This window comes from Macrobrachium rosenbergii, chromosome 56, assembly GCF_040412425.1.
Source record: "Macrobrachium rosenbergii isolate ZJJX-2024 chromosome 56, ASM4041242v1, whole genome shotgun sequence".
NCBI lineage: Eukaryota > Metazoa > Arthropoda > Malacostraca > Decapoda > Palaemonidae > Macrobrachium > Macrobrachium rosenbergii.
In genome coordinates this window covers 14,673,008-14,685,965 of record NC_089796.1, presented here as the reverse complement: position 1 = coordinate 14,685,965, position 12,958 = coordinate 14,673,008, and the positions used below count along the sequence as shown (strand labels likewise).

The 12,958-nt window shown below is 33.5% G+C and overlaps 1 protein-coding gene across 3 annotated transcripts in view; it reads right to left on the bottom strand.

Annotated features, from left to right (window-relative positions):
• Window positions 1-1,445: 1,445 nt before the first annotated feature.
• Window positions 1,446-12,958, bottom strand: part of LOC136836260 (ubiquitin-conjugating enzyme E2 W) — a 429,437-nt gene continuing 417,924 nt past the window's right edge. For all 3 annotated transcript variants that reach the window (XM_067100267.1, XM_067100268.1, XM_067100266.1), the window contains one exon: window positions 1,446-9,068. In XM_067100267.1, coding sequence (XP_066956368.1) covers window positions 9,055-9,068 — 14 coding nt within the window. In that variant the 3' untranslated portion in view covers window positions 1,446-9,054. The remainder of the gene's footprint in view (window positions 9,069-12,958) is intronic.

Sequence of the window (12,958 nt, the reverse complement as noted above, 5' to 3'; positions counted from 1 at the left end):
GAAGAAAGAACTCTCTGTCCAGTAAGGGCCCTTAAGTTTTATCTTCACAGAACGAGGGAAATTCATGGTACTTCAAGGAACCTTGGGTGTTCTGTGAAATATCCCTCTCGACCCTTGTCTAAGAATGCCCTAGCATTTTTTCTCAGGAACTTGATTTTGGAAGCACATTCCATGGTGCGTGAAGACTCCCTCTCCTCTTACATGAGATTAGAGTGGTCGCTACATCTTGGGCATTTAAGCGCAATTTCTCCCTCACGTCAGTTGTGCAGGCAACGTTTTCGAAGTGCAAGTCAGTGTTTGCATCGCATTACTTAAGGGATATCGAGACTAATTACAATCAGTGCAGTACCTTAGGTCAGTTTTACATGGCTGGCGTGGTGTTGGGGGAGGAAATGTAGAAAGCAATGTCCTTTCTTTAATCTCTTCACCTTGCTTAGGGTGTTGAGTTTTTATGGGAGCCTGGGAGTACTATGTACTTGGAGTACCTTCCAGTCTTTTGGTTTTAATGGTTGGGTATTGGTGTTTTTAATTTGGTTTTTGGTGGATATGGTGACTATTTACTTTGGTTATTTTGTGTGGTACTGCACCCTGGGCAGGGGCATCTTGTTATACTTTGCTAGTCCTCGGAAATTAGTCCATCACTACATAGCACCCACAGTAGTAGTAGGCCCATGAGGCCTTTACCGCCTTTCCTTTACTGGATAAGATGAGCGTCAACCAGAGGCAGTATCTACCTGTAGCAGCTCTCTTACCAGGTAAAGTTTTATGCATGCTTACCCAGTAATTACATGATTGGAGCCCACCTGCCTCCCCTCACTTGGACATAAAGGCATAAACAAATTGAACCTCTTTGCTATGTTGTACCTCATTTTACACCCAAAAGTAGGTGGGGCACGTCGCCATCCCATCGCCATAACCAAAACAAACTAGCGTGATCCACAATTTGAAAATTTAAGCTGCCAGTTAAAAGAAACTAATAGCTATGTAATTACTGGGTAAGATATAAAACTTTATTTTATTATAAAAATGTCATATTTTCCTCTCTCTGGGACAAGTTTAGTCATAATATCCCCACCACAACGCTACAACGAGAGGATAGATTTAGAACTTACCATTTTTTTTTTTTTTTCATTTACTTCTTAGAAGTCTTCAGCTTGTTAAATAACATCAGCACTAGTTTGAATCTGATATTTGGATATTGAATGAAAGAAATTTTGTTATCCAACCCTATCCTCCAATGATAAAAAAGTCTGTAACCAGGCAGATTAGTTTTCTTTCATTTAGTAAACTGGAAAGATATCAGAATCTTGGACTGTTAAGAAAATTGCTTTTTTTTTTTTACCGCTGAAACCCAAAAATCTAAGGTCTGTACTGTAATGTGCAAATGCAGTCAATAGATTTATTTACCTACTATATAATGTTTATAAGGAACAGCAAAAAACTCATACTGAGGATAAATTTATTGCACAATATCACTGAGAACTGCAGAACTTATTGGTCTTTGGTACAACTTGATTGACTAGCTCTGCTCTCTGTAATAAATGATTGCCACGGGACACAATGAAATAATTGTATCCATTATGAATTTATAAAAAATAAAGATTTTTGAAGATTCATAAAAATTTAATATTCATATGGATTTTCTAAATGAACAGATGTCAACTAATGATTCATGTTGAATTAATGTTTTGATTACAGCCATTTCTATTAACAATAAAAAAAAAATGAAAGTGGTTATGTAATTATATTTGTAAAAGGATTAGCTTTCATGTTGGTTGCTCTCATGACATGAGCTTTCACCTCAGAAACATAGGTTTTTTTCAAAATTAATCCACTAGCATATTTGGTAGTAGTTCCAGTGTACTAATTCAATAAAAAATTAATGTAGTATTCTAAGTAGAAAGCCAAGACAGCTTGAACATTTTCTACGGTGAAACTGAAAAGACCGAGCTGGATTTTTAGAAAATCTGTTACAATGACTGAGCTTAATAATTAAAAAATCTATGTTACAAAGGTTAAATGTCTTATGAATTACTCACACACACGTAGTAGTATTCTTTTGCATCTAAAAGTTCATACACATACTGCTTTGCAAAATTTAAAAATATCATTACCTAATAAATAATTTATACTAATAAAAGATGGGGCACATGTCAGGCAATTGCTGTCACAGTTTAGTATGCTGCAACTACATAGTAGGTAGTGTGAGAAGAACAAAGTATTAATTTGAGAGTAAGTGAAATATAAAAATCCCTGACTTTTTCAAATAGCATTGCTTAAAGGAAAAACTCTATAGAAAACTACTTAAAACTAGGTGATGTTTACCATGGAACAGGTGTCTTTGCCCCCAACAAAACCAGCTTTTAAAAAATTCATTTCCAGTCAATACAAATCATATAACCAATCTGAGACATGAAGTCTATAATAGTATACACTGTTTTTTAAGTAAACACTAAAACCAAGAAAGAGATGCTACTGAAACTTCTAGCTATGAGAAAGAGGTGTGAAATTATTTTTAAGTGATATCAGTATATATAAAATTAATTAGACAAACTGAAGATGGGAAAACCTTAAGTGAAAGATTGAGAAACAATTAGATCTACAGTAAATTTATATTACAGGTATTTCAACATGATTAATGGGCTCATACCACCAACGTAAAAACCAGATTGTAAAGTTTAAAAATTAACAATTAAGTGGCATACATTATAGGATCATTTTTATTCATTTGAACTATGACAAATAGCAAGTATAAAGTTAAACTATGCAAATTCTAACCTTACTAGCAAAAGCTTATTTGGCAACAGCTGAGCTATTGATGTAATAAATTTGCCATCCCAGTCTAAAAATTATTCCGCCCTTTTAATGTCTGGCATTACTGCAGTATTCTAAACTCAAGATTCAAATTTCCAAGCATCAGTTAACAGAAAAAAATTACTCATACTGAATCTTCCTCCGGTTTTAAAGCCTGTATTTTATCGTATCTAACACTGATGTGATAGTATCTATATAATAACCTAGCAATTTAGGCTGGGAGATGTATTCCATAGGTAGCAAGTAAAGGTAGATTACTATATAGTGTATCCATTTAGAAGCTTTGAATAACTATATGATGACACAAACAATGCATTTTAACATACAGCGTAAGATTCTCTAAAATGAAAGGTATTTAAACTTTTTTTTACCAAACCTTTTAATTAAAAAAGCTTTGTACTGATGAATCTGTCATCCAGTTTCTTAGGTATCAGCATTAAATGATATCCTAAAGTCAACATATTCTTGATAATTTCCTTCTAGAAGAAAGTGTTGCTTAGTTATTATTATAAATAAAGTAGTTTATCAGACACCTGAATTTATTTAGCTCACAAGGGTAGCTCATAAGATTTGGTCTTTGTTAGTAATGAGTTTAGATTTGACTTATTAAATTACAACTTTTAAAAGTTTTATAATAGGGTTAATTGAAAATGACTGAGATTCTGACAAAATTTCTTTCGTTTGTTTAATCTGGGTTTCCTTTACATGCAAAATACATCAGAAGAAATCTTTGTCAGCAGCATTATACATAATGTATCAGTACTGGGTAACATAATAATGAGCTTGTGAAATATGTTGAATATATTACAGACTTCAGAAATGTACAAGCATGACCTCATATGTTGAAGATAATTTTGTTGCTACTTTTTGAAAATCTTATGTAACATGAGGAAAAAGGAAATGAAATGTGAAGTAACCTTACTGAGCAAAAAAAAAGTCCCATTCATAATTACCAGTAGTGTTGTACATAAAATGGCTATTTGGCCAGAGCCTTAAAAACAGGGTCACTGTATTCGTATTCCCCATTTCTTGTATAATTCATTGTGGGCCCTGATTTTACTGCTCCCTTGCTGCCTTTTGCATGTAAGACGCCAACGTAATTGTAGGAACTCTTATGCGGTTGTGAAGGTTCGTTCTGAAAAGATCTTAAACCACATCCAAGACTGCATTTTTCATAGCAACTTTGTTGCCTTCACCCCTAACAAAGTTTTCATTGTAGACTCCTAACATCTTTTTAATATTCTGTTTTCTTTCTAAATATTACTGCTCCTTTGTCTTGCAGATTCTGCGTATAATTTATCTTTTCACAGTCATTAGCTATAGTGTATGTATTTTATATTAACTAAATACAGTCTAACTTCTAAATAACTGTCGTGGTCATCGACAAGGTAACCTTAAAAATTACTTTGCTCATTAGTAATTTCAAAGTTATTGAACAACCAGTCTCAGCAGTTTGTTAGACTGTGCTTTTAATTTTTTCCCTTGGAAGTTGTCTATTGCAAAATAGAAATGATTTTGAGTAAAGAAACTAAACTCAAAAGTTTTACAATAAATAACATGGATTAATCAAATAATTTGGTTATATTGTATTAATCAATGTTCACTATTTACTTGTGGACCAGCCACAGAAATTGATTAATTTTTTGTATAGTAATTCTAATCTATTCCAATTTTGAAATTCAGGGAAGAGCTTCAAGCTCTTTCCATTCCTTGGTCTGGCTATACTATCCAACAGTCCTACACATACAGTACTTGAAAGGAGTTTTATGCCCATCAGCCATACCATTACAGACAAAAGGCGGGTGCTTTCAAATTAATTCTGGAAATACAATGTTAGTGATCCTCACATTACATTGCCAGAGAAACAGAATAAACAAGAAAGAAAAAATTGTATATCCTACCTTTGGTTCATTACAGGAACATGCACTACATTGCTATCTAATGATATGCCAAGAAAGGAGGTCTGAGCATAATATATGTTCCTTGTTGCAATATCAGTAATGCAGAAATAGAAGTACAAAACTGCACAATAAAAAGTTGAAACCAAGAAAGTTCTATACATAGAATTAGGCATTCATGTTGCATGTTCTTTTAAGCTCACAATTAAAGTCTGATTGATTTTTCCTTTTATATGGTGCTATTTTGTGCTTCAGGAGTTACAAAACAACGGCCTAAATTCTTAAATGTCCATAGAGTATAGATGGTACATACAGTAAAATGATTATCTTCAATATTCCCTACTTGACATGGGGGTACCGTGTATTCACAAGTGATTTGTTTAATAGTGAACAAATGGTCCTCCATCTCTAAGCCAATATTAACAACATCCTCTCAAGTGTTTGCTGTTACTTGAACTACTACCAGTGCTTGATTAAAATTATAAAGTGAAATATAGCAGACTGTAAGGCATGACCTTAGTATATATAAAGCATGAAATTAAATATGACAACAAAAACCACTTTCAAATATTGATATCATTTAAGACACTTCAAAGTTTTGAAAAAGATTATATAGAAGCTAGCTGCATGCACTGTACAACACTGTATCATTACTGTGTTCTTAGTCACTCAGTATTTTAGTAAAAACATTGAGGCAGTTTCTTGTACCCAGTGATTTCAGGTAATCTAAATGTCTATTTTTGCACTAATTAAACTAAGATAATTGGCAACTATAGCACTAGCTCATTTTCCAGTTCTGAAATTATCACCTGTGCATGTAAAATATCATTCTTAATCTAGACTACTGTGATGAAATAGTAATTCAGCAATTAATGTTAATTAAATAGTCATAATGACTCCATGAAAATGACACTATCCTGGGTTAGTCATTCAGTTTGCTCACAAATAGTTAGGTGCATCTGACATGCAACAGTGCCCCCACAGACTGTAATTATGCTCTTTTATCAAAGGCATTGCTGTAGAATAGAATGGCATAAATTCCAATGTTTGATTACTTTCTTTATACAGACTTTTTTAGTACCAAGTAATATATGCTATGGTAAGAACAATTTCATTTTGAAGTAACACCAGTTGCCTGGTTAATTTTTCAATATTTTTGGGCACCTCCTCATTTAATAACCTCAAAATATTACCTTTTATAGAAAAATATAATGCCCTTACTAAATTTTGGTTGAACATAAATGTCAAAGTTCACCTTTACAATGGTGATGATCACTGAAAAAAAATTGTTGGATCATCAAATCATTCTCTTAAAAACTTACTTTTCTAGACATGAACATTTGAATACTCTGTGTAACTATTGCAACTTAAAAAGTCTCATGCTATGCTTTACTTGAAAATTGGGTGATATCTGTTAAAAAATCTACTTGAAAATCATACTTGATTGCAATACTTAATTTACAATACAGTTTAATACAGTATTAAGAATTTTTTAAAAGATGAGACATATAGATTCATGCAAGCATGACAAAGTGATGATGAAGCACTAAATAAAAATAAATATGTATGCATATATACAGTATATACTGTACGTATATATATTGGGCATTAAAGACTTCAATAATGTGCTGCTAAGCTGACTTTACAAAGGCGATTTAAGTATTTGGGCCGTAAAAAGAAAAAAGTTAGGCAGAGCTTTTAACAGTATATAAATCAGTTATTAACCTATTAAATTACAATATGATTATAACATGTAGAAAGATCACATTGCAATGCAAAGATACTGAAAGTTCTCTGAGGCATTGCTGCAACAGTACAAAATTAAATGACAGGTACATTACCATAATAAAAAGTCATGAGAATGGTCACTGTAATCACATCAAACTTCATTCATTCTTCATTACATAAAAACAATACTGATAAATATATTTCTCTTTAAACATAATGGTCACAGTCTTGAAGCACTGATTTACACAACTCTTTACTATGAGTTTAATGTTATCACATTCATTATTGTTAAGAGGTATTTAATTGTAAGGTAATATACATTGTTCCTCTGATGTCGTTGTCATAAGAAAAATGCTTTTGCTATTAACAAGGTTTTTCATAAACAGACCCAATGCAGTATATATTCTTTGAGCATTATCAAGTTGACTGTTTGGGGCATCACTTACGTTGGTTAGGTAGTAACAACAGTTTGGAAAATCCAAAGCAACAAGATGAAAAGAAAGGCATAAATTTTTCCACCTTTTTCTATGAAAACAGAGTAACACTCGTAAGTGGATTGGGTTGAAGGCCAAGTTTTTAAGTATTCAAGTAGCAACTGACTCCTATATGTATTACAGTGTTATTTATTCATTCCTCAATTCAGCTGTTGATGCAAATGTATTATCCATTCTGTACATAAAAAAATGTATTTATTTCATATTCCAAATTATGAGCAATAAGTAGCTGTTAATGTTGACTATAAATTCATGGAAGTTTCATTTTTGATTTTAAAAAACTTACAGGGCCAAGGTAACATGATACTATACTATATTTTTGTCTGTGTTCTACTTTCCAAAACTTCCAAGCCCACAGCTTGCCTGAGCCACAATAATTTACTTATTGGATATTGCCTGGCAGTTATTCCCCCCCACCACTTTCTTTGTTAATCGTACAGCTAAAAGTGAATTACAGTACTACTGTGAAAAGCAACTGCTTTACATACTTGGCAAAATTTTTTATTTTTGCATTTAAAATCATTAGTTTTTGAGAGGTAATAAAGAAGAAACAAATCTTTACCAGAAAGTATCAGCAAACTCTCACATTGCCTTTGATTTTACTACAGCTTTATATTTGCCAATATTCTCTTGTTATCACCACTTCACTAATTATTAAATGAACCAGAACAATTACAGGTATAGTGGTTTAATTTATTAAAACCCCTCAGATTTATAGTATTATGGACTTGCATGCTTTATTGCTCTTTGTATTCTGATGCCTCAATAATTTTCTTTACGAACAGCAGTAAATTACTGAAAATAGTTTTTAAGTGATTAGTGTCAAAAGTACAATACTCTTATTTTTGTTCTTTATTGCTCTGGAAACTATGATGCCAAACTTAACATTGTAAATAAACAATACTTTGTTACAGAAATTTAGAGTTCATGGTGCAATCAGTTGTAAATAAGAATATCTGCTGTTCCATAAAACTTAAAATATATAAATATGTATATATGGAAACCTTGGTACAGTACAGACATTACATATGGTTACAAAAATAGTCACTGAATATGATGGCCTGTAATAGGAAAATAACCCAGATATACAGATATACAATGAAACATTCCAAATTAGTCAAAGGCCTTGTTTAGAAGACAAAACAAAAGCTGATAGAAGAATGGGTTTTTCCAGGAACCAATTGTCCTAGCCTAAGTTAAAAAGAGTTAAGCATCTTAAACTTATCATTATAAAGGTACCCTATACTTCACAACTGATGCTAGAGCTACATCTACTTTAACTACTTATGACTTGTATGATTTTTAATTAATTCCATAAGTCTGCTGCTATTTCTAACATATCAATAACTAATAATATACAGTAATAACTACAAGGTACAGGTACAATAACAAAAAAAAAACAAATTGAATTGATTTGTAAATGTGTCATTACTATATTAATACTGTATAATGTAATTCATAACCTTTGAAGTACTGTACAGCTTTTTACCGAGTGAAAAGTGCACCAACAGATGCAGACGAAAAATAGGAAAACAAACACTAAATTAATTTTACTCCTAGGGTAGTTACAGTGTTATCGCCAAATACAGATAGATCCTAGGGTAGTTACAGTGTCATCACCAAATTCAGATGTATCCTAGGGTAATTAAGTGATATCACTAAATGTAGATAGATCCTATGGTAGTTACAGTGATATCACCAAATACAGATATATCCTAGGGTAGTTACAGTGATATCACCAAATATAGACACAGTGCACAGCAAATAACTGTATTCTTCAGTGTTTCAACACATGATGACCATCTGGTATTTTATCACTGTCTTGACTTCATAACTTAGATTTCTGTTAATGATCATAAGTTGTTAAACATCTTGCAAGTTCCTAAATGGTTCTAAACTTACCACTGGGCACAAGCAGAATCCATCCTGGCATGTTTCTTTCTTTTTCTGTGAGGATTCATTAACAATTCAATGTGTAGTTGCATATTAAACATTCTAATACAGTCAGCACCAACAGTTCAACTTCACTGCTTCTCAAATCATGCAGTAAAGGTCTATTCTTTATATGCAAGGGTGAGCGACTTGAGATAAGGGATACAACTGCGGCTACATGCATCATATCATACAGTGTCATCTGAAAAATAAATATATGGTAAATATGTTACACATACTGTATTATGAATGTTTAGAGTACCGTAATTATCAAGATTCAGGGAACATGATCCAAAACTCTAAAACCTGTGGTATTAATGCCTCAAAACTACAAAATCTTTAAACCTTTTAAAGGTAAATTCCCCTCACCCACTTATGCCCCCCAAAAAAGGAAAAAATGAAGTTAGTAATATGCTTGTAATGGTAACCTGCTAATAGTATCCAGTTCTGTATTTACATACACAGTAATATGTTCAAAATTTAAAGCTGCTTTGTCACCATACTCACTCTATTACGATATAGTATTTAAAAATCACTCTACCTGTAATAAATCATTGCTGTAAGGATATCTAAACAAAAGATCAAAGTAATCAAAGTGCATTCAAAAATCAAAACTATCAAAAGAAAAACTTTAATTTTTTTTGGGGGGGGGCCACATAAGAAACTGTTATGAATCTTTGTATACTCCCACTCCAGTAGTAGGTGATTGGTTGATGCTGATTTGGTACACAGTTCAATTATTTGTTATAAAAAGATAAATATTTTGTTCATACATCAGCAGAACTCTGTTTTGTTTATACATGAACAAATAGTTTTTCATACATGAAGAGAATATTCTTGAACATGAATATTTTGTTTATAAATGAACAGAAATGCCACTGTTGTGGAAATGCATGATTTGAGTATCATTAAATGTTGCTATTAACTTGGACATTGTGTATCTACTCATATATTTTATTTCTTATCTTCCCAATAGCCACTTACCACTGATGCTGATAGCAATCATTCTGTGGCTGTTAAAGTGAAAGCTAGATTGTGCAAGGCAGGAACTTATATGAAAGCTAAAACCCAACTTGTCTTTGTTGTGAGTTCTTGTCCAAAAAGCTGATTAGCTTCAATTCTGATTATTTTGGTCTTAAATTACAGTAGTCCCTTGTTTATCTGTTTTCACCCTATCTGGAACTGGATGTTATCAGAAGATCCCAGTACCACAATATATTTATAAAATAATGTATACAGTATACACTTCATAATAATTTTAAAAACTACAATGTTGCACAGGCAGAGAGAAGCATTGGTAACACTGCTTACATTCTAAAGCACAATGAGAAAGGGTTATGTGGGTGGTGGGCCAGGGAAAGAGTTGTTGGGGGGGGGTGTCTTGAGAGCTTTTGCAAATGTTATTTACTTCAAAGCACTTCATCATTTAACACATAATCACATGTCCCTTTGTTTATTGCTTTTAACTGGCTGAGGCAGATACATCATCAGCATGTAGAACTTGCATGGGTGGCTGAGAACTTGCGTATTTTTTAAACGTATCACGCTATTAGTGAAAATGCATGCGTAATTACAATTCATTATGTATTTTTGCTTTTGAATGGCTGATACAGATGTGTCATAATAACATCATAAAAGTTGGGTAAGTGAGAAAAAGTTTAGCTTTTTTTTATTTTGTGTAGACATTAGGTAAAAAAGTGCAAACCATGTTTGTCAAAACTGCAGGACAGTACAGTAGTGTACTGTACCACACCTACCATATTGTGTTATGTATAAGCATATAGTGTATGCATATCATGTTACAAGTATGGGGGAAAAAGTACTGTAGTAACTTGTGGTTTACCATCCAGTTTTTAGTTTAAAGTTATTAGTTGTTGCTAAAAGCATATTTTAGTGTATACAGTTATGCAGTGTTAACAAGGTGAGGAGGTAAGGATATGGAGCTGCCATTTTACATCTGTAGTGTTTTTACATCATATTGAAATTTCCATTATCCGTCAGGGGCCTTGGATGTATTAATCTGGGTATGAGAGTGTTTACTGTTAGTAAACTCATTAATGTACATAGTATCAATTTCATTTATGTACATAATTTCATGTGTCTTAACATTTTCTCAAGTGCTCAAAGAAATCACTCACCACTTCTATTTAAGAATTTCTCTAATTACTGCCTCTTCTTGTCTTCTTTCTCTACATGCTTTTGTATTTTTTTTTGGGGGGGAAGGATAACAATTTCATAATTTATAGTCTTTCTCTGGTGAACATTTGATTTTGTGCTCTTGGATAAGTAGCACTTAGGATTCCCCCCTTAACTCATGTGACCAAGAAACACATTTTCTAAACATGGTCTGCACCGGGTGAATGAGGAAAGGGAAAACCCCTAATGCTAACTATGACTTGGAAGCATGAAGGGTGTGGTGTGTGCGGCATTGGGTAGTTTTTCTCTACCTTTGCTGAACATTCAGAAAGGATGGTATTGGTAAAGACATTGATCCGACTTGACCGAGTGAGAAAAGGAAGCAAATAGTAATGGAACCCATAACCTTGGATTCCTCCAAGAAGACATCTGGAAGGGATGTGAAGAGTAGCATGTGAGGGAATGGCTAGATTTTGTAATGCAATGCCCTTTGTTGAATGATCAGAAGCAGATAGTAGTGACAGGTAATGTACACACTATATGATAAGTTTTGTAGCTTTGGGGGGAGAACACTAGAGCTACAACAGCTACCAGGAAGATAAGATGACAACATTAATAAAAGAGATCTCAGAACCATTGGGCAGCAATTTTTGGACACTTTACGAGTGATTTCTGGGACTCGTTAAGACCTGGTCACCAGGTTTCTTCATGCTAAGAGATTACTTAAAGCCACCATCAGATAACATCAACACCAGAGATAGATCACTCATGTTTTGGGATAGACAAGGTCAGATTTGTCACTAGGGGACAAACTATTCTGCAGAGGAAAACTTTACTCCACATCGAGAGGTTCTCATTAGAAAGGAACATTATTCCTCTTCAGGGTTGGATGGCCCAAGACACGAGTTATGTAATAGACAGCCAAGAAATTTATGATGTCAGATGGGGATGAGCATAGGGGCTGCAAGCATTCTACCTTCACTATTAAGGAAGGGGGGTATGACAACCCAATTTCAAAAGAAGACAAGTCATCACTCAACTGCATGAAAACAAGCCTCTCACTTCTCTTACAAATTGGGCTACAATTCTAGATATACCTGAATAGTCGGATGATTTAATTTCCTTTGTGTAAGTTACCCAGACATGCACTATTTGAGCTAGTGTACAAAATTTTACAACCCTCTTCCAAGTCAGCTATCATGAACACCCACTTACAGTAATGAAGTCGACAAAAAAGACATTTAAATTCTGCTACTTCCAGGAAGTAGAAAAAGCCTCTTGGTGATGATACTATTCAAGATGAGTAGCTTTAGTCATTTATGCTCAACTTTAACATTTGCAACTGACCAGTCATTAAACAGCTCAGAAGTTGTTCTTTTCTTGTTAATCAAATATTTAACCATGCATGCTCAGTAAGAGAAGCATGTGTCAGGCTATGCATTGCTCTCCAATTGGCTCAAGACATTCCATGCATGAAGTAAAGCTCGGTACCCCTAAATCATACTTTGGTGTCTGAAATTCAGTTCCCGTGTCTGTATATATAAATTTAAATGCTTTGTATAGTGATGACAGCCAGGACTTTTTTGGCTGTGCTTTATTAGATGGTTTATTTTTTCTGTAATATATGCTTGCATTTTATGACATTTCTGACAGCTAAGAGGAAAAGGGTTTTGGAGACCAAACTGAGCTTCTAGACAAGCATGATGAAGAGTAGTTGTACATGTTTCCTTTGACACAAGTCACTACTTTTTGAAATTACCAGTTCTGAGGATAAACACAGGGCCAAGATGTTAGCCTAAGTTTGATGAAGTTGACTGGACTAACCTTATCTACCATCAGCAAAACTGGTTTGTTACATTCTATACAAAGAAATATAATTAGGCTCAAGAGGTGAAAAAATTGTACATTCAAAATCTTGAACATGCATGCACTGTGTGTTGTGCAAGCACTACAGGA